This window comes from Trichomonas vaginalis, chromosome IV (genome assembly GCF_026262505.1).
Source record: "Trichomonas vaginalis G3 chromosome IV, whole genome shotgun sequence".
NCBI lineage: Eukaryota > Parabasalia > Trichomonadida > Trichomonadidae > Trichomonas > Trichomonas vaginalis.
Window position 1 is genome coordinate 36354138 of NC_067206.1, and position 22408 is coordinate 36376545.

At 31.0% G+C, this 22408-nt stretch overlaps 8 protein-coding genes across 8 annotated transcripts, besides 4 other annotated features; 5 read left to right on the forward strand and 3 right to left on the reverse strand.

Annotated features, from left to right (window-relative positions):
• Nucleotides 1–683: 683 nt before the first annotated feature.
• On the forward strand, nucleotides 684–1652 carry TVAGG3_0231770 (glycine-rich protein family; the record flags this gene model as incomplete). The annotated part of the gene is made up of 1 exon (XM_001305540.1): nucleotides 1010–1513. The coding sequence occupies one exon, from the start codon at nucleotides 1010–1012 to the stop codon at nucleotides 1511–1513; it is 504 nt and encodes a 167-aa protein (XP_001305541.1).
• Nucleotides 1653–1872: 220 nt separating this feature from the next.
• Nucleotides 1873–1909: a mobile genetic element.
• Nucleotides 1873–1909: a terminal%2Cinverted (terminal inverted repeat of Banshee-A3 transposon ID:TVAGG3_0231780).
• A 576-nt stretch (nucleotides 1910–2485) lies between these two features.
• Nucleotides 2486–2523: a mobile genetic element.
• Nucleotides 2486–2523: a terminal%2Cinverted (terminal inverted repeat of Banshee-A3 transposon ID:TVAGG3_0231790).
• A 2109-nt stretch (nucleotides 2524–4632) lies between these two features.
• Nucleotides 4633–5571, reverse strand: TVAGG3_0231800 (protein ubiquitination; the record flags this gene model as incomplete). The annotated part of the gene is made up of 1 exon (XM_001305539.1): nucleotides 4633–5571. One exon carries the CDS (start codon nucleotides 5569–5571, stop codon nucleotides 4633–4635), a length of 939 nt encoding a protein of 312 aa, XP_001305540.1.
• Nucleotides 5572–6051: 480 nt separating this feature from the next.
• On the forward strand, nucleotides 6052–8183 carry TVAGG3_0231810 (Cullin repeat-like family; the record flags this gene model as incomplete). Its single annotated transcript, XM_001305538.2, has 1 exon — nucleotides 6063–8036. One exon carries the CDS (start codon nucleotides 6063–6065, stop codon nucleotides 8034–8036), a length of 1974 nt encoding a protein of 657 aa, XP_001305539.1.
• Nucleotides 8184–11809: 3626 nt separating this feature from the next.
• TVAGG3_0231820 (Sds3 2 family) lies at nucleotides 11810–12468 on the reverse strand (the record flags this gene model as incomplete). Its single annotated transcript, XM_001305537.1, has 1 exon — nucleotides 11914–12459. One exon carries the CDS (start codon nucleotides 12457–12459, stop codon nucleotides 11914–11916), a length of 546 nt encoding a protein of 181 aa, XP_001305538.1.
• Nucleotides 12469–12513: 45 nt separating this feature from the next.
• On the forward strand, nucleotides 12514–13954 carry TVAGG3_0231830 (Nuclear protein 96 family; the record flags this gene model as incomplete). Its single annotated transcript, XM_001305536.1, has 1 exon — nucleotides 12514–13875. One exon carries the CDS (start codon nucleotides 12514–12516, stop codon nucleotides 13873–13875), a length of 1362 nt encoding a protein of 453 aa, XP_001305537.1.
• Nucleotides 13955–14174: 220 nt separating this feature from the next.
• On the forward strand, nucleotides 14175–16643 carry TVAGG3_0231840 (Meckel-Gruber Syndrome (MKS)-like protein family; the record flags this gene model as incomplete). Its single annotated transcript, XM_001305535.1, has 1 exon — nucleotides 14175–16643. The coding sequence occupies one exon, from the start codon at nucleotides 14175–14177 to the stop codon at nucleotides 16641–16643; it is 2469 nt and encodes an 822-aa protein (XP_001305536.1).
• A 152-nt stretch (nucleotides 16644–16795) lies between these two features.
• TVAGG3_0231850 (uncharacterized protein) lies at nucleotides 16796–19464 on the forward strand (the record flags this gene model as incomplete). The annotated part of the gene is made up of 1 exon (XM_001305534.1): nucleotides 16805–19411. One exon carries the CDS (start codon nucleotides 16805–16807, stop codon nucleotides 19409–19411), a length of 2607 nt encoding a protein of 868 aa, XP_001305535.1.
• A 650-nt stretch (nucleotides 19465–20114) lies between these two features.
• On the reverse strand, nucleotides 20115–20627 carry TVAGG3_0231860 (uncharacterized protein; the record flags this gene model as incomplete). The annotated part of the gene is made up of 1 exon (XM_001305533.1): nucleotides 20115–20627. The coding sequence occupies one exon, from the start codon at nucleotides 20625–20627 to the stop codon at nucleotides 20115–20117; it is 513 nt and encodes a 170-aa protein (XP_001305534.1).
• Between the last annotated feature and the right edge of the window lie 1781 nt (nucleotides 20628–22408).

Consider the following 22408-nt stretch of genomic DNA (forward strand, 5'->3'; position numbering starts at 1 on the left):
GAGGTTCAGGAAATTGGACAGACGAGAGTCCCGGCGGTTATGGCGGTTATATTGGAGAACACGGATACGATTTTATTTATCAAAGATACTTTGCAGGAGGTGGCACCCAAAACGAAGGCGGTTCTGGAGTTATTTTTAATTCTGATTGCGATTCTACATCAGGAGACCGTTTGAAAGGTGGCGATGCGAATTCTTGCATTGGAGCATCATCAGGAGGTGGTGGAGGTGGTTATTATGGTGGCGGCGGAGGTATGGACATAAGCGGGGGCGGGGGAGGAAGCAGTTTCGTGAGAAGTGACTCAATATCGTTCACTTTTTATAATGGAAGTGAATCATTCAAATCCCCAACCGGTGCACTAGAACGAGGCCACCATGGCCATGGCACCATAATAATCCAACCAATACTTGTTTGTTCTGCTAACAAATTCTACTTCGATATTCACTTTTCGTCAACATTACTTTTCATTTTATTAGAATTCAAATAAAATACTATTTATTCATAAAAATAAGATACAATATTTTCTTATAAGCCTACAAATAGCTGAATGCGATTGCTTTATACTTAATCAAGAATTAATCCTAATTGAGATATTTATGCTAGATATCATGAGCAAGAAATCATTATTGTTGTATTATAAATGTGGTTATTGTGAAAATAAGAAATAATTTGAATAATGTTTGATCTGGAATCAGAGGTATCTTTTACTTATTTGAATATACAGGTACAAAACAAGATGTGATATTAACATCTTCGAAATATATCATCCGAGTATGGGGTGCACAAGGTGGACATTTCGAAAACGAAAGTGCAGGTCTTGGTGCATACACAGAAGCAATTTTTCTTTTCAAGACTCAAACAAGACTTAATGTCTATGTTGGAAGTGAAGGCCAATGTGCAAACAAAATTCTTCCTTCAAACTTTTTTCATTCAGGAAAGAATAATATCGGAAGTAATAATCTGCAATCATGCACTGGTGGTGGATCGACTTTTATTAGTGTAAATAACGATATGAATGATATCCTTATCGCCTCTGGCTCTGGAGGAGGTTCCCGGCGGTTATGGCGGTTTTATTGGACACAAGGTCAGGATTTTATATATCAAAAATATAATGCTGGAGGTGGTACCCAAACTAGAGGTGGTGGCGGGAGCCACTATGATGTTGAAGGTAATATATGCGATTCTTATGCAGGATCGCGTTTGAAAGGCGGTGATGCTAACAATTTCCGTGGAGCCTCGGCTGGGGGTGGTGGAGGTGGTTATTATGGCGGCGGTGGCGGCGTGGATGTCGTCGGTGGCGGTGGTGGAAGTAGTTTCGTGAGAAGTGATTCAATATCGTTCACTTTTTATAATGGAAGTGAATTATTCAAATCTCCAACCGGTGCACTAGAACGAGGCCACCATGGTCATGGCACCATAATAATCCAACCAATACTTGTTTGTTCTGCTAACAAATTCTACTTCGATAATCACTTTTTGTCAACATTACTTTTCATTTTATTAGAATTCAAATAAAATACTATTCCTCAATTCATATCACTTTGCCAAAGTCGTAAATGAAATTGAGAGATTACGTATAATGATTATCTGCGAATTTGTTTGATGAAATGTGTTGAAATTGCATTATAGGTTTTACTAACAATAAATAGTTTATTCTTAATTATAGCACATATTATATTTCAACTTATAAAACAGAATCATGTTATAAATCATATTTATTTGGCATTCATTGCACCATGCTCAACTAAGAAATTAACAATCTCTGATGACTTTTTTCTGGTTGCAATACTCAGAGGACAATTAATAATATCTAAAGGATTTCATAAGACAATGATTAAAATGAAAAATAAATAAATAAAATGACATTATAATTGTAATAAACAGAAATTCATCAAAAGTGACAGCTCTCAATTTTTTGACATTTGTAAATTCTAAATTGAATGAGAAAAATGAAATAATACTAAGCATAATACAATATTCTAGATTTAATTATAATTAGGAAAAGTTAGTTTTGAGAGTACTTTTCATAGGCATATAGAATGAAATCTTCTGAAAAATAATATCACATAAACTCATATTATTTTCTAATATATAACTATTTTATATAAAAATCAAATTCAATGATCTTAAAAGCGAAGGATAAACCTCAAAATTTACGAATATAATGAGTGGGAATAGGCGTAAAGCAAAAATTGATATTTCATATGGTTTTATGATAGATAAGCATTATATTCCCACTCATTATATTCGTAAATTTTGAGGTTTATCCTTCGCTTTTAAGATCATTGAATTTGATTTTTATATAAAATAGTTATATATTAGAAAATAATATGAGTTTATGTGATATTATTTTCAGAAGATTTTGTGTTCTTCTTCAAAATTTTATTTTTTTTATTAAAAAGAATCTTTACAAAATATACATTTACTTTAATTAATATTTAAAAACGTGCTCTATCAAAAGTTCCAAAAATTCAATATTTTAGCTTTTCTGAGGTGTCACTTTTGATGAATTTCTGTTTACAACATAATCGATATGAAAAGTAATAGAATGATATAAAATAATGTAGATTATGGAAAGATGGAGAATTTTATAAAACTATAATTATTTTGAAATGATAAAGAATGTAATTAAAGAATGATAGATGTGAAAAGTAAATGAATTGCATGACATAATCAATGATATCAAAAGAAAGGTAATTTTATTTAACAAAGATAGATATCGAAAGAAAGAGAATTCTATATGGTAAAGGAAGATATATAATGAGAGAGATTATAATGAATCAATAAAAAATATCAAAACAATGAGAATGGCATAATATAATGATTAATATGAAATGATAAATAATATAATGAAACAATGTTAAATGCAAAAAGATAGATCATTCTATAACATAATAATAAAATGAAAGTCATGGAAAGAATGAAAATTATACAAATAAATGATTTATTTGTGAAAAAATAAAATTTCATATTGAGCAGGAAGAAAATTTCATGGAACAATGATAGATGTTAAAAGAAGTAAGTGAATATAATAAAACATCGATAAATATAAAAAGAAAAAGAGTGCAATAAAACTAATATAGATATGGAAACAAGGCGAATTAAATCAAATATTGACGGATATAAAACTAAAATGAATCATATAAAACAATGATAGAAACAAGTATAAAGAAAATTTCACAAAGCAATGATAGATATGAAAAGAAATATATTAAGTCTTATATTGACATCTGCTCCATGTTCAACTAAGAATTTAACCATTTCAAATGAGTCTTTTTCAATTGCAATAGTAAGAGGGCACTCATTAATATCTAAAGCATTTCATATTTCAGTGATAGATCTGAGAAGAGAGATAATCCAATTAAACAACTAGAGATATGAAAAGAATAAGAATTTTATGAAATTATGATTGGTATGGGAAAGAAGAGAATTTCATAAAGCAATAGCATATTTGAAAAGAAGTAGAACATCATAATAAAAAGAAAGATAATCTCACCTTCAATATTGAAATAAAGAGAATTGTATAAAATATTGACAAAGATGAAAATAAAGAGAAGAAGTTTCATATCTACATCTGCTCCAAGTTCTATTAGGAACTTTGCAATTTTAATCGAATTCATTTCGACAGCAATGCTAAGTGGACATTCATTTATATCAAAAGAACTTCATAATTAAATGAAAGATATGAAAAGATAGTGAATTTTATAACTCAATGAAAGATGTGTAAAGGAAATAAATTTTATTAAACAATAATTAATATAAAAGGAATTAGAATGATATATAATAATGATTGACATGGAAAGAGAGATAATGCAGTATAACAATAATAAATACGAAAAGATGACGAATATAATAAAATAATGTTAGATATGAGCAGAAAATGAATGATACAAGACTTTAATAAATATAAAAAGATAGCAAATTCTCTCATAACATGATAATGTATATAAAATGATATAGATTTAATTAAAACTTTGAAAAACACGAAAAGAAAGTGAATTTTATAAAACATTGAATGATATGAAAGGAGGGAGATTTCTAAAAAACAATAATCAATATGAAAAGGTGGAGTATTCTATGAAACATTGAGAGATATTAAATGGGATAGAATTTTATGAATTAATAATATATATGAAATGATATCGAGTCATGTAAAATAATGTGAGATATGAAAGTAAATCGAATTCCATTTAACTAATATAGATATAATATGAAAGATAATGCAATAAGGGAAAGATATATTTGAAAAGAAAGAGAATTATATAACGCATTGAAAGATTTGAGAAAAGAGAGAATGACATAATACAAAGATTGATATCAGAAGAAATAGAATTGAATAATGCATTGATAGATACAAAAAGATATCGAATTCCAAAAAACAATGATCGATATGATGAATTTTTGTTAGATATGAAATGATAGCATATGCTATTTATCAATGATAGATATGGAAAGAAATGTAATTTCCTAAAATAATGATATATACTTGTTGAAAGAGAATTTTAAAAAGCATTAGTTGACATGGAAAGAAAATAGATTTTATAAAACAATGATGGATATGAAAGGAAAATGAATCCAATGAAACAATGATATATATTTGAATCAAGAGAATTTCGTAAAGCAATGATAGATATTTAACTAAATGGAATTTCGTAAAATAATAAAAGATATGAAAAGAAAAAGAATGCATTTAAACAACAATCAATATAATAAGAAAGAGAATTTTGTAAAACAATGAATGACATGAAAAGAAAAAAATTGTAAATTCTATTGACATCTGATCCATTAGTAAGTAAATAAGATGCAATATCAAAATTTCCGAAATGCATGCAATCTGCAATTGAATCAAGATGTTGTCCAAAATTCGATTTAAGATATTCTGCAATTTCAATATTATGATACTCTAATGCTGTGTGGATCATGTTATCAAATGTTTGACCATCATCTATCATTTGCATAAAAATGTTTTTATTTCCGTTTTGAATAGCATAAATCGACGAATTATTAGTATACTTGGCTCCCATATTTTTCAAGAAATTGAAACATAACTCTGATCCATATTTGATTGCACAATCAAGAGGAGTCATACCTTTTATTTCTTTATTAGTATCGAAGTTTGGGTAAGTGTTTTTTAGCTCATCGATTTTATCCCACGCAATATAGTATAAAGGAGATCCTTTTGAAAATAGATTAATAATTTTTTCTTGTTTTTGGTTTGGTCTGAAGTTCTCAAATATGAAACCTTTGTAGTGCAACAAATTAGCTAAACTATTATTGTTAGGTTTTATATTACATGAAAATTTATTTGATATCATTTGATAAAGTTCGGCAAAAAATTCAATATTTTTAAGGCGAATTTTGGAAAAACTATCAATTAAATAAAGTGTCATCTGGATTGATATTTTATTTGTTTTAATGAATTCAATGATTTGTGATGATATTTCCAAAATATTACTGGAATTGACGCCTAAAATAGCTTTTGTAGCTTGATCAGGATATTCAAATGTTTCATTTGGCTTATTATTGCTTAAATCTTGGTATTCTTCACTTGCAACTAACTCTGGACTCGACATTAAAAAAAAATGATCAAATTTTATCGCTTTTTGAATAAATTTATTTTAAAAATGATAAAATGTTATAGTTCTTTATGCTCTTTTTCAATAAAATTTTTCATTTGTATTTTGAATACATCACAAAATTTGAATGATTGATTGAAAAAGAATATTTTTTTAGTTTCTTATTGTACGCATGCACCTACCTGGTATTCTATCAATGTTTTTGCATTGTGTGGCCAAATTTTAGATTTTTTTCTTGAATGATATGAATTAATTTATGTTTTGATGCGACACTCTCATATAAAATGTTAACTCATAAGAGAAGATCGCGGTTTCTTCATCAATGAAACAGACTTCCTAAAAATTTTATCAAATTCTCATGTTTATTTTGTAATTTTCGCAATTTATTGGTAATTTACAGAGAGATGTACTCTAATAGAGCTCAAAGTCATAATCTATGATGAATCAATCAATGTCAAATCAAAATTTTAAAAAAAAGTGAATTTTTCATGAATAGAAAGCAAACTTTATTTGGAAAGGTTAATTTCCCATATGACCAAGGACAAGATAAATCAAATCAACCAAAACGCTTAGCTCACGAAATTACTGATGTAAATGAGGAAGTTGAAAAAATTATTGCAAATACTGATTCAAAAAAGCTTGCAGATAAAATCAGAGCACTTAACATCGATGAAGAAATTGTCAACGATACCATTGTAGGAATTTTAGAATCTGATTCCGAACTTTTTGTCAATCTTTCTCAATGTATTACTTCATTCGAAAGAGAGTTTGCAGAATTCCCACAAAAAATCGATAGTTTGCTTAGCATAGTTTCCGAGATATCAAGTTTACCAGTTCCAACTATCGATGATATTCCTTTACCACCAGAATTGAAGAAATCAGAAATTCTTGACCAGCCTGCATGGCTTGTGAACGCACCATTAATGTATGATGCATTACTTCAGCAGCACCGCATTGAAGATTCCGTTGCTCTTGTTGTTAAATGCCAAAATTGTCATGAACACAACATTCCATCAGTTTCTGAATGGATTGATCATACTCGTGCTGAACTTAAAGCAGAAATACATAATCGACTTTCAAATCTTCCAATTAATGGACAAGAAGCCCGTAATGAAATAAATCAACTCAAAGACCTCGGATTTGAGTCAGATTCGATGCCTCTTTTCCTCAAACTTGCATCAAAATCTCTCGCCAAGAAGATGCCTCAATTCAAAGAGACAGCACAATTTATTCCTTTCATAACTAAGTCAACGCAAGTTCTTTGCCAAGAAATAATTACTACAATGGAGTCATTCTTCGCATTATTCGGTAACGATAACATCGCTTGCCTCACAGATTGGGTTACTCAAGAAGTTTCACAAAAATTACCAATTTACAGGAACGACATCATGCCAGGAAATTTTGCTTTCATGCGCGAAGCTGTAAAAATTACTCAGAATGAGCTGAAAGTACTTTCCGACCATGGTGTTTCTTTACTTCAATTATTTGCTGACATGCCACACAGATTTGCGGAACTTCTTGAACTTAGCCAGCAGCAGAATGTCGCAGAGATCAATGCTACCATCTCAGAAGATAGTTTCGATGCTCAGCCACCTAAAAAAGGAAAAATTACTTTATTGGATTATCCAAGCAGCATCAGTTTCGACAAATTCAAGAGCCATCTTGACCAGTTCATGAAAGACTTCGAGTTCCTCTACGATCCATCCATCTTCTTCGATTGCGACACCCAAATTAACACCGTTTTGCTTTCTTACGGCGAAATGTGCATTGATTTGCTCGAATCCCTCGAGGAAGAAGAAGACACGGATGATATCGATGCATTCGCAATGTTTAGATCCATTTCCGTCCAACTTTCCAAAGTATCAACTTATTTGTTACCAGAAGTTATGAAAGCTTTCAGAAGAGTGACTTATTATGAATCACCAACCAAGAAACAGACCGAAGAAGCTTGCCACAAGGCAATTGACACTGTTTGCACACTTCATGTGAAATACTTCTTCAATGCATGGAACGCAAGCATCGGAGATGTATCCAGTCCTTTCCTAAACTTCCAATGGGAGTCAACAAACGATGTAGATGACCAATTTGAGCCAGCATTGAACAGAATTTCGGAATTCATTGACAGTTTGAGACTCCCGACAGCAATTTATGACAAGACACTTTGTATATTCTTGGATCAGTTGTTAATTGCTGTTAAAGATGCTGGAAGATTCATTGAAGACGTTTCGATGTTAAATTCTTTCGATTTCCACTGGACATTGTTCTCACAATTGCTTAAAGAACAATTCCCAAGAGAAGCAATGGACCAATTCACTGCAAATGTTCGTTTAATCGAAAAAGATATTTGCAGAACTAATTTCATCAACGAAAACGAGACAATGACACCAATGATGATGATGAGAGCAGTTAAGGCTTTCATTGAAGCTGACCAAGAAGAGGAAGAAGAAGAAACAAAGAAATAGAAAATTTTATTAATATTTTTATTTACTTATCTCTATTTGTATTATGTAAAAATCCAGAAAATAATCTCATTAGATTTTTGAATTTGTTTTTTTGAAGTTTTTCTTGATAACAAATTTCGATTTCAAGAAAATGAAATAAAACTTGCGAGTGCATCAGGATGCTCATCTTGTGTTCTATATCCTTTAAGATTTTGAGGATTTTTTTTTTCAAATTCCAATCTTTATTTATCTATTTGACGAACAATATATTTAAGGATGCAGACTTGGCAATTCTGAGGTCATTTTGGCAATTCTTAAAAAATTTCCGGCGAAATTGGCGTCCGAAGGGCGCCAATTTCGCCCAATAAGATACATATATCATAGTTATTAGTATTTGGTTTTGGGACCTATTTTTTTCTCCTTTTTCTTCATTTTATTTTTAATTATATTGTATTTTAATTTCTATGTGAAAAATAAATCACACTCTGTTCATTTTGATGAGAGTCCTCTGCTATATTTTGTGAGCAGTTAAAAAAATTATTTTAAAAAATTATTCGAAATATAATAACAGAAATGCATTATCTTATTGAGAATTGAATATTAGTTCAACAAATGTATCATATTCACAAAAGAACTCCGCAAAACAGTTCAAATGATTAATATTATTCCATAATAATCAAAAATTTACATAATAATTCATGTAAGAAGGTCATCTCAGATGTAAGAAAGAATTTAGTCTTAAATTCATGTTGATTAAACGAAACAATAAGTATAAATATATTGCATTTTTAATAAATGAGTCTGATTTGATTTTATGTGTAGTTAAATATGTTTCAGTGTCATTGTTTCAGCTTTCTTGAAGCTTATGGCAATTGGGCAATTCTCAATAACGTACAATTGCCAAAAGAGTTTAAGGTTTGGCAATTCACTCAAATCACTGCGAAAAAAAATAACGTACAATTGCCAAAACCAAAATTGCCTTGGCAATTGTACGTTATTTTAAAAAGAGTTTACATTGAGTATCTCTAGTTTCGCTATAACCTAATACACAACATCACAAAAAACATAAATCCTTCGGCAAAAATATCAAATGATTCAATTTCAAATATCAAATTTCCAAAAATCATCAATAATGCCACCATTTTATTTCAAAAATATATAGAAACTAAAATATAGCATTCTCTTGCTTCTTTCAGACTTAAATAATGCAAAAATTACTATTTTTTTTCAAAACTTCGCTCATCCAAGAATTGCCAAGCTTGGCAATTCGTGATGAACAAAATTTGCGCTTTTGGCAGTTCCGACATAATATATTATATTATTATATATTAGCACAATATCATTTATAAATTAGAAATAAAGTCAGTTAAATCTTCTCTTTAATATTTATAAATATTTTTCATATTAAACAGAAAATCATGAAGCAAGGCAAACTTAGATGAAAATATTTTTGATAGAAATCAGAACACAAGCTTGTTATTATATAAAAATCAAGCCATGACATGTATTGACCATGAGTTGGCATCCCATCTGCAAAGTCAGTCTCTCTCAATCTGAAATACCTAAAATATCCTCTTGTTTCGAAAAAATACTCAGTTTCGAGGGTTGTGTTGGTAATTCTTGTCGAATTAATTTCCTGATATAATGAATAAAAGGTTTTATTATCATTCGAAAATTCCAATGAATAACTTGGCGGATGAAAATCCCATTTATAGCCATCTCGACTTGGACCCCGAATTTTCATCCCAGTAATTAAATATTGATTTTTCAAATCCATTAGCATGAAATTATCTAATTTTGTATATAGAAACCAGACATTGTCATCATTATGTTCACTTAAATGTTTCCAGCCATCAATATTAAAATATCGAAGGTCTTGGTATTGAAAAACATCAATATATCCTCTCTCAATAAGTCCTTTTCCATGCTTCGCAAGTAATTCTTTGAATAGTAAAACGCGGCGGCTCAGATCTAAATCATGATGTGAAAAAAACTGACTTTTTTTTGACAAAATTCATGATTCTGAATCAGAGATGCTATTGCAATAGTGTGTTTCAACTGTTTCGCATACTTTACTTAGAATTCACTTATAGTACGAATTCTTTAGCTCAAATTTCTCAATTATTACTTAATTCAGCTGAAATTAGCAAAAAACTATATTATTTAATTATGATTAGTTTAAAAACTATTGTGAAGATTATACCGAGCTATTTTTTTAATCTCAAGACAAAATTATGAGGAAAGTTATGAAATTGGAAAATATTAAATGAGAATAGGTTTGAGAACAAGCAGAACAGAAGTTAGTTATTACATAGAAATCAAGCCATGAAATATATTGGCCATGTTCAGGGTTATCTTTTCCTAAATCCGTTTCTCTCAAACGAAAATATCTAAAATATCCTCTTGTATCGAAATGATACTCTGTTTCTAGATTTGTATCATTAAGTCTTGTTGATTTCCTTTCTTGATATATTGGGAAAAAAGTTTCATTATCATTCGAAAATTCTAATGCATAACTTGGTTGGCAAAAATCCCATTTATAATATCTATCTACCCCGCGAATTTTCATTCCGGTTATAAAATATTGAGTTTTTAAATCCATTAGCATATAATTATCGGTTTTAGTGTAAAGAAACCAGATACTACTATCATTGTGTTCACACAGATACTTGTAACCTTCAATGTTATGAATTCGTAGATTTTGGTTTTGAAAAATCTCGACATAACCTTGCTGTATAAGTCCATTCCCATGGCGTGCAATTAAATCTTTAAATAATAATGTAATACGCCCTATTTAAATGAAAAGAATACCAATAAAGATTTTGAAAAGTGACAAAATCCTTTTTGCTACTGCGCGCCTGTAATAATACTATTCATTTTTCAAAAGAGGTTAGAGATTGCGAACTTTAAATATTTCTAGATAGAACTTCGAATAAAATATGTAATTTAATTTCAATATCTGAACAATTAAAAAATCCGGAAATATTCTAATTTAATTCAGCAATACATGAAGTTAAAATGTTATCATAGAAGTTATTTGAGTCCTTTTTTATTCTCTAGACAAAAATAAGAAGAAAGATAAGAAAATTGAAAATTTTATTTGAGAATAGGTAACATTACAAACAGAGCAGAAGCTTGTAATTACATAAAAATCAAGCCATGAAATATATTGGCCATGTCCTGTATCTCCATCTGCTAAATCAGTTACTCTCAATCGAAAATATCTAAAATATCCTCTTGTATCGAAATGATACTCAGTTTCTGCATTTGTATCAGAAATTCTTCTCGATTTACTTTCTTGAAATAATTGGAAAAAAGTATTTTTATCATTTGAAAATTCTAAAGCATAACTTGGTGGGTGGGCATCCCATTTATATACTTCAGACGTTTCTCGAATTTTCATTCCCGTTATAAAATATTGAGTTTTTAAATCCATTAGCAGATAGTTATTGGTTCTGGTGTAAATAAACCAGAGATTGCTATTGTTGTACTCACAGAGGTATTTAGATCCTTCAATATTGCGAGGTACAAGATTTTGATATTGAAAAACACTCACATATCCCTGTTGGATAAGTCCATTTCCATGCTTTGCAATTAAATCTTTAAATAATAAAACATCACGTCCCATTTAAAAAATATATCCCGATATTACATTTTTGAAAAGTGACATTCATTTGAGGTCTGCACACCTGTAGAATATTTCAAAACTAATTGTTCAACAATGGCAATATAATTGATATAACATAGAGTAATTTTAAGTAGCTATTGATAATGATATATGAGTGTATTGAGTTGGATGCTTTAAATATCAAGCATTTTGCATTATATAAAAAAAGTTATTGGACGTAAATAAAAATTTGTTTGAATCACATATTTTTGTTTAATAAACATTAGTAAATTAGTAATCAGATGGTTTTCCAGCCAATATCTCTTGGATTTGATGAACATCTTTTTCAACATCGACAGAAGATAATCTTGGCTTTCCTTCGTCTGGCTGCTGCGTTCTTGTCTTCATCTGTCCTTCTGATGGTACAGTTGGGAAATCTATTGGATGAGCTGAAATGAAATTTTGATAGTCTTTGCCAAGGAGGTCCTTGAGCTGGCTTGTAATTGTCTGATACGACTGATAATATGCTCTCATGAGTCTCTCGAAAAGTAATTTCTTGTATTCTTCAAGTTCTGTTTTAATTCTTTCAGATTCTCTTTTCATTTGCTCTTCAATAACATCTAACTTGATCTTGAGTCTCTCCTCAGCCTGAGCATGTCTCTTCTTTTTGATGTCTTTCACTAGATCGATGCAAGATTTTTGATCAGGATTTGTTCCATTTTCAAGGGCTTCCCATTCGTTCTCAATATCTGTCATTGCATCACGGAAGGCTTGATATTCTGCTTTTTGAACTTCGCTCAAGTTGTCCGGAATTGGAATTTCGGCAATGTGTTTCATTATGTCACCTTTTAAATTCACAAAATTTGTCACTTTTAGTGTGGCACTTTTATTATGCACCCAAAGGATACATTAGCAGGAATCGTTCCACGGCTTAGTGGCCTTGGATATGCTGATGCCAAACAGATCCTTGGAGAAATTCCTGCAAAATCTATGCGAGATGAAAGTCATATGTTTTGGGATTTATTTAATATTATGTATAATTCTGAAAATAAACAAACAGATTTGACATTATGGCTCGAATCAGTTACAAAATGCTTAATACCTACATCATGTGACCCATTTATTCGTGCTTTATTCACTCATGATTCAAAAACGTATCTTTCATTAGGACAGGAGATATCAGAGTTCATTCTTCTCATTACATCAACTAAATTTAACAAAATGACCGTTCAAATACCAGATTTTTTGAGTGAAAAGTCTTTTCAATTTGGCCCAATCAAAATCAAAGGCGAAGACATCTGGAATATGCTTATTTCCAAACTAGACTCAATGCTGAAGTACAATCTTTCATGGATTTTGATTTTTGCAATTCATTATTGGTATTGCAGCGAAACAGATGATATTGAGACATGTTTCAAGCAGTTTTCTTTGATATCAGACAAAAACTTAGAAGTTGAAGAGAATAATGACCCGATTTACCATCTTTTAAGAAAATATTCAAATGAAAACATTTCCATCGTCCAAATCTGCAATATTCTTCAACCACTAGATGCATATGCTTTCGCAAGTATCGCATCAGTCCTTTTCAAAGAACAAATCCAACAAAATATTTTAAATAATCTTGTAAACAACGCGGCCGCAGATCTTATCACCAACGACCTTTGGGAATACTCATCTTCGTTGTACATGTCGCGAGGCTTAAATATGGAAGGAAACTTCGTAATCACGAAATTCTGTAATCCTTTGATACAAATGAACGAAAACGAAAAGAGGTTGGTTGAAGACCTTAAAATACCAGAAGATGCACTCTACATGGCAAAAGCTATGAAAGCTTCTTACATCGCATTATTATACACATCAAAGGACAAACTCGAGAAGTTATCAACAGCAATCGATCTCTGCTTCCTTGCACATAACACAGCAACAGCTTACAAGCTTGTTTTCAATGAATTTTTGCCACTTGCGATTGAACTTGGAGTTCCAATCCAAGAAATTGCTCATTGGTCACAACCATTCAAATCCCATCCATTTGATCCTACATTTGCTGACCATTTGGCCGTTTTGGACGTAATTTCGGGATTACCTTACGATCCTGCAAATATTTCAAGAATTCTTGCTAATGAATGGAGTACTTTTGCTGTTAGAAGAGAAGTAGCAAAGATTATGCTCAAAAATCCAGTAAATGCACAATTTCTTCAGAATGTAGATGCTGCACCAAAATTAGAGATATTATCCAACCTCGCTCAACATTAAATATATAGAATTAATCATTATAGAGATCAACTGTCTTTTATTATTCATATTTTCTTTTATATAAATATTTATTATTTTTAATTCAAGAATAGAATATATTTAACTCATTTTTGCACACAATACAATACTATTATGTGGTTAAATTTCGAAATCAGACATAATCTCCAAATTTTTAAAATAAATTTAAGCCAAAAATGTATAGTTTACCGAGAATATTTCTTTTATTCATTGATGCAAAGCGTTTTATTTATGTTTCATCATAAATTAGGAAAAAGTCTGTTTATAAATTTTAGATAAAAATGATTTTCTTCCTTATCCCTTTATTCAAATCACTTGAAAATTTCCCGGTATATCCTCAGCCTACATGCGCAACGAATTTCTCTTTCAACACATATACTTATGCATGCCAAGCCAAATGGATAAATCCTGCAAGCGCAGTCTACAATGCAGATACACAAGAATTTTCTTGCTCAGATAGTACATATGCTGTATTATTCGAAGATGGTGACCAAGTTTGTAAATCTGTTGATGACATTGATACAACTAAATATACAGAGATTACATTCCATAAGTTATACTACAACAATGATCTTATAAGTGATTTTGCAGCAGGTGATATTAATACAACGTATTTAAGCAAATTAAAGATAAACTATGCGATTTGCAAATCAGTTCAATTACAACCACACAGATCCTGCCAAGTAATTGCAAATTACTACGCATCAGTTGGATATAAAGAGACTGACAAAGCATACACAACATATACTAATCTATTTAACCCAAGTACAAAATCTGGTGGCCTTTATGGCTATTCTTATTGGCTTAGAGGTATCCCGTGGGTTTCATATCCATCATCTATTGGCCAAGTCGATGACAATGACCTTATATCGACAACTTTCGAATACAAAGACGTTCTTACTTTTATTTTAGCCAGGTATGATGAAGATGGTAATTTTATGGGTTACAAGAAGATGACAGATAATTTCGTTTATTGTGGTGGAAACAACAACGTAACACAAATTTGGAGAGTTATTGGAAGTAATTATGAGAGTAAATGCAGTCTAAACATCACCGAAATGAACTATCAAGACAACCATTACATGTATGAGCCATTCTTCCTTGATAATAACGTATTGAGACCTGTTCCAATTATGATTACAGGTCAATCAACGAATAGACCATATCGTAGGTTCTTTATTACAGCAGATTATCTTTTAAACAATAAGATTAGATATGCTTCTTCAATCAAACTTACAATAACTTTAAAGGATGGATCAAAAGATGAAATTTTACCTCCTTTATTTGAAATTAATTACACAACAGTACTCTCAACAACAACTTCAACTCATCCATTTGAGTTTTCAACCACCTATACTGAGACATTTACGAAATTCTGGAGATCAGTTATTATTGTTTCGGCAGTTTTCGGTGCTCTTGCATTTGCATACTTCCTTTTCAAGGCTTTCACATATGTTCAACATTTCGGTGAAGATGGAATTGATGGAAATGTTATTCTTGGCATTTTTGGAGAAATTTTACATATTTCCGGCGTTTTATTGTTTTTCATCGTCTTCGTTTTCTCATTCTACCTTCTCTGCTTCTTCAAATGGCAGAAAAGCCTCTTCATGTTTTTACCAGATATCAGCGATTTAAAGAACCTCACAATTATGCAATGGGTTGCATTCGGATGTGTTGCTGTATCTGTTATAGTGAAGATTATCAAGACAGCTCGTACAGATGTCTTCTTAATTGACTGGGAAACACCTCGAGAGAAAGGTTTCCCTGTTTCTTCATGGAGAAGACTCATGATATCGAATGAGTGGGTCAGATTATTCACAATTAGATCATATAGTGTTCCTTTGACTTTAATAATTTTATTATTTATTCTCACAGGTTTCAAGACAAACTTAATGGCCATGCCAATACCATATACATTATTAGTTGATCTCGGAATCCCATACAAAATCCTGATTTTCGCATATACATCTTTCTTATGGCTATTATTCATGCTTGCCCAATGGATTTTTAACACTTTTATTAGATGGGGTATTCTAAGAAATCCATTCTGCAACTTCCTCGATCTTTGCGCCATGTCAAATTGTTCTGTAATTATAATGGTTTCAAATAGTTACGGATATTACTTACATGGCCGCTCAGTTCATGTACATGCTGATGAAAACATGATTGCTCTTCATAACCAGTTAGCTTCTGAAGCGGAAGGCTCTGTTGGCTTAAGAGGTTTAGTTTCAGGAACAACCGACCAAGTATTTGAGATCTATTTAACACAAGGATTCAGAGCCGCTTTCAGACAGACATACGATTCAGTTCAGAGTGTTGTAAGGCCACGAGCTCTTGCAGGAGAAAAGAACATCACATGGGCATCAGTTTCTCTTGAAGCTCTTCAATCTTATGACCATTTGAACCAGTTCTTACAGAAATTCATCAGCGATGAAACAAATTACGAAGTCAGACCAGCACCTTTCTCTCAACAAGCACTTGGAATTGCTCCAGCTGTTAAGGACAAGAGTGTCTTTTTAGTCGAAAGAGATATTTCTTTCAAGAATTCAATGCTTGCAGGAATTGAATGGACTTTAATGATATTTTATGTCCTTCTTTTCGCAGGAATTGAGTCAGAAACAAACTCTCCACCAATTGCTGCTTTCGTAACATTCCTTGTTGATCTTATTATTGTGAAATTGACAAGAAATCGCGGAAGATCTAATGCTGCTAAGAAATCTCTTATCGATAATAGATTTATTTTGTCATAATTATTGTAATTATTGTAAAAACTAACTTTTAACTTGTTATTTTAAAATCAAATTGATTTTTATATTATTTTTTGTTTTAGTTTGAGATCATATCATATACATAACTTTAATAACTGTTGTTAGTAACGACTATTTAAACTCTTTATTGTTCAGTTCAAGATATGGCTGATAATGTGAAGTATCTAGAATTCTTCGAAAATAACAAGGACAATCCTGATGCTCTAGAGAAGTTTATAGGACTATCAGCTCTTATCCATGTATCTCCAGCTCGAAGAACTCCGATTTTACAACAAATTGAACGTGCAAAAAATAAAGAAGGAAAGATTACAAAAGCATGGGATAAATTCGAGCAAAGAAATAAAGGAAAATCAGAATCTGAAGCATTATATCAAATAATTCAACTCGGTTTAGAAAATAATAATTATTTAGAACGAGTCATCAATTTGATGGCATATCTTATATCAATTCCTCAATTACGTTTATTTACGCAGCCTTTACTTGAAGAAACTAATTTTATTAACGCAATTCCTTTAGATCATCCTCTTATTAGCATTTTTGATTACTTTTTATCATATCAATATCAGTTTGATAAAGGTGTTTTAACATATAAAGAGGCAACAAGTGAATATAACAAGTTTATCATCAATTTTCAAGATGAAATCAACAAAATTGATCCGAATTTACCACTTTCTAAAGCGTCAATCAACGAATTACAGTCGTATTCATACATATACGGAGTTTTATCTGAAGTTCCGAAAGAATTAATTGCCAAAATTTTAAATATCTTGAATATTACTCCTTCTAACGATTCCAATCATAATTTATATTCAATATCAAGAGCTCTACAACCACCACAAGATTCTCAAGAAAAAATTCCATCACATATCCTTCCAATTCGTTCTCCACCAGATATTGTATATCCGCAGTTCACAAAGTATGCATTATCAATGACAGATGCTACATTACAAGTATTTCTTCAAAAAAGGTACAATTTCGCGAATAATTTGATGGATTTACTAAAAAATGTTTTAGAAGCATTGAATCCGAACAATGAGGTTCGATTTCATCGAAATGCAGTACCTCTTAGAATTCCTTCCATCCAAACATCGAATTCAAAGAAAACAGGAATAATAATAAATCTTGCACTTGATCCAACGTTTTTACAATGGGATATACAAGGTTTTTCAGAAGGAGAGATCATTTATCTGCTAAATGTTATCGATTCCTTTGAAAATGAAGAAAATAATATTTTATGTGTTGGATGCATCGTCAAAAATGTACTTGCGAACCATACATTGCAAGTCAAAGTCGATGCAGATGATGTTCCGTCGAGAAACTACAATGCTGTCGTTAAATTACCTTTGTATCTAAATAGAGACGGTCAAAAACTCCTGGAGCTGGCCAACTGCATCAACATTGAGAACATCCCAAAGAAAGTTCTTGACAGCTTCATTGGCTTCAAGAATTCTCAAGGTCCTGGCATATCATTAATTGAATATCCATTTGGAACGACTTGCATCGACCATGCGGCCCGTTTTGTTACAGAGAACTTTGTTTACGGAGAGAAGACACTCGTTATTTGTCCGAATACCCAAATAATTGACAATTTTTTGAGAAAAATGAAAAATTTCGAAAAAAATCTAATTCCTTCTTTTTATTATTTAAGACTCGACATGTCTCCTGAAATCAGCTTCCAAGTAGCCGTGAGAACAAAGGACCAGATCCTCCAGACACTAATAGATAGCGGAATTGACAAAGCTTGGTGCCAAAGTTGTTTAACTGCAATTAATTTTCTAAAAAGTGACAACAAAATTGACAAAACGGTTATTGATTGTTTGGAGCAATTACGGCCATTGGAATATCTTGGAAGTGTTGATAAATGTGTTGATTACCTCAAGAAGAACGTTGCACAGATAGTTTTTCAACTTTCAACGCAAGAATTGAAATTTGAGAATATTAAGTTCAAAAACTTAGTTGTTTTGGATAATTTCTTGGTCCAAGATTCAGATATTATCAGAATATTAACAAGTTGTAAGCCAGAAGTTGTTAAATTTTATGGACAAAAATCATCTGAAGAATTTAATAAATTTTTCAATTTAGATCCGGCCTTTAGAAGAATGATAACATCTAGTACATATAACAAAGAGTTTTATTCGATAATTGACCAAAAAGACTCGAATATTATTAATTTTATCCAGAAATTTAACCAAAACTCCGAAATCCATGAACCAATAACTATCCCTGTTATTGTCAATCCATGTCATTACTTCGAAACCTCTTCCCAAGAGGAATCCATTGAAATTTCAATTGCAAGTGCATTTTTCTTGAGAATGACGGGATTAAATCCATCAGAAATACTGATTGTTGTTCCTAATGATGAGATATGTGCGATTGCTGTTGATTTGATGAAGAAAAGAGCAAGTTGGAATCCGAATCTTTTGTTGATGAAAGAAAGGATTGTTGCAATCAACAAAATAATACAAGAGAACTTGGACGCGTTTGCTATTTGCGGAGATTTGTCTTTCCAGGGATTTTCAGATATTAATGAAATTTCTCTTTTCTTGGCTGACAGAGCAACAGGAATTCTCTTGTTGTCTGGTCCAAAATTCGATGGAAATATGATGGAGAATGTAAATGACTTGAAAATCGCTTTCGGAGAAAAATTTGGAAAAATTTTCGAAAAAGGAGAAAGAAATGTTTTTGATGTTTTATCATCAGAGATGTTTTTGCAGTTGGTCTATCATATGCAATGCCAAATTGCCCAATAGCTGCTTTATATTAATGTATATTTTTTTAAATAAATATAGATTTGTTTTACTAAAAAAAATTGATAAAAAAAATTTTTTAATTGCTTGCAAACATTCAAAATTTGAGAACTTTTAAACAAATCTATTTTGAGCCTATGTTTCTTTGATAATTGTAATCTTCAGGACATTGATGGTATTCCAGACTCAAAATTTGGTTGATTCAAATTGGATTTTGGGAAAGATTAAACCCATTATCCTATATTTATCGTTTTTCTGCTTCAATATTGAGTGAACCTCAATCAAAATTTTGAATAAGAGATCTTACGAAGGAAAAGGAGTTTGAAGAAAAATGTTTCTAATTTGTCTGTATGGAAACAAAGTCCAAAATGGAAACATTTTTTTATATAATAACTTGAGATGTAAAATGAGTACGTTGCATGTGAATGCGTCAAAAAGTTTGGAAATGAATTTCAAACAGCTTGGTGACGACTTTTTCAACTTTTTAATATGTAGAATCTTTTTAGCCTTTATCTCAATCTGCAGTGTTTTTATTAGCTTTGATACTTTGTTATCTTATTTTTATTAGATCCTAAAACGAATTTTTAATTTGAACTTTGGTATCAAAAAAAGTGCTTAAATTCTTTTATGGAATGACTGCTCTTCAATATGCAGTTAAGATTAAAAAAAATAAAATTATGGGGAAAAATATGTTTTTAAAGTAAGTTTACTGTTGATTCTGTGAATTTTCTTGCTGTATTTGTGGAGCTTGTGGAACTTTTCCATTTGCTTGACGCCATTCGCAGAAAGCTTTGTACTTCATCGCATTGACGCGTTTCTTCTTGAAAGAGTTTTCCCACGATTTGAACTGGGCGAACTCATCAATAGGAATCTCAACTACTTGATCGGATTCGTATTTGAAATGAGACCTCTTGTCTTTCCTATTATTCTTGCTTCTCTTATCTTGATTCCTGCGGAGTTTCTCCTCCTTACTACGAAGCTCTTCTTCAAGCTTCTTCAGCTTTTCCTCTCTGTCCTTAAGACGTTCTTCTTCTGGGAGATTGTTAATGGATTCTTCGCGTTGTTCGAGAACAAAGTTCTTCTCTTCGACTTCATGATTGAGTATTTCCTTTTTCTGATCTTCAATCTCATCTTCAACAGGCATGACGGGTCTCCAGTCTACTGGTGGGAAGTCTTGAGTATTTGGTAATTTCATTGGTTCAGGAGCTGTCTGAGACATGAATAAATGTGAAGTGGAGTAAAATCCACCGAACAATCACTTGCCTATAAAAAATCGTTGATAGAGCTCAGAAATAAATCTGAAATTTTTTTATAAATTCGGATCATTTTCGTACAATTCATATCGTCGTAGACAAAATTTTTATATAAATGTTCATTATATGAAATATAAAACATATATGAATAAATTTCGATTTGAATAAGAATCGATAAAAATCGTTTATATTCTTCACATCAAACTTCGGTGAAATTAAAGATTGAGAATTAAAATAGCATATCATATTCATGTATAAAATCATGTATTTTAGACAAAAATTTTACAAATTTATGTATGATTTCAAACGAAATTCGAAATTTCACATCCAAAGTTTGAGACATATTTGTTTACACATTACAATCGCTAACAGTGTTTGGGTAACCTTCACTATATTCGAAATTGATGCCATGAAAATTTTTTTAAAAAAATCCGAAATTACCCATACAAGGAATGAGATATGAGTTTTCGTATTTAAATCACTAATAAAATGCAATTAAATTCATTTTAAGCTTTAGATACAGCATTCAATACACTATTAGAAAATAAAAATAATAATCACATATCCTTAGTGTATTGATTCAAAACAAGCTTGACTGCTTCTGGCTTTTCAACCTTTATATCATCAGGCTTGAATGTGAAGAAACTTGGTTTCTTCTCATCAGCCTTTCCATTAATTTCGATTATTACATTTACATCTTCCAAATGAGTTTGGAATTGCTTCAAATCAAGTGGATGCATTGCTTCTCTACTTGCCAGACTATTGCTTTAGCTGTTGCATCATCTATCTCTCTGTAATCGTGAATAATGAAATACATGTTTCTTCTTTGTCCGAAATCGCAGTCTCCACAAGACATTTCCAATGCGAACAAAATCAAGAATCACTTTCTTAAAACTCTCATTGTTCCTTCGTACTGTTTCTGCTTGAGGAAGCTGTACATCTCGTTGAAGAACAATGGTGCATGCTTTGTCATCAAAAGAGGAAAAACTCTTTCTGTTGAATACAAATCAAAAATTTATTGTACAGAATTTGAGATGAAGTCTCAATTTCGTGTAATAAATTTTTGATTTTCTTCATTCATAAAAATAGAAAACAAAGCTGTTATATGCAGCTGAATGGCCTTGAAAATCAAGATAGAAGTGAGTTGCTCGTTTCTTTTGTAAAGTTTCGATTAACTCTAACAAATATGATTTTTGAAATCGCAATTTCATTTTCATAATGACGCACTTGACATATATCATTGTACAATCTGCTGAAAACAAAATATTGAATTCTCTTTATACTATATTGCATGGGATAAAGTTGATGAACTGAAAACCAAGTTTCCAAACCTTGCTAATGATCTTAAAAGCAAATTCCCAAATTATGATGCTAACAAAGAAATTTATTTTATGACTCCTCTTGATTGTGCAATTAAATACGGATCAGAATTGTGTTTCAATTACTTGAGAAACATGGGAACTAAGTATACTGGAGAATCATCAGTATTTGCTGTTCAAGGTGGAAATAAAAACATTTTTATGCAAATGATAGATGATGGTCAAACATTTGATAAGTTGATCAACACAGCATTGGATTATCGACGCTACGAAATTGCAGAGTATCTTAAATCGAATTTTGGACAAATTCCTAATTCAATTGCAGAATGCATGTATTTCGGAAATTTTGATATTGCATCTTATTTACTTTCTAATGGATCAGATATCAATAAATTTTACAACTTTTTTCTTTTCATATCTTTCATTGT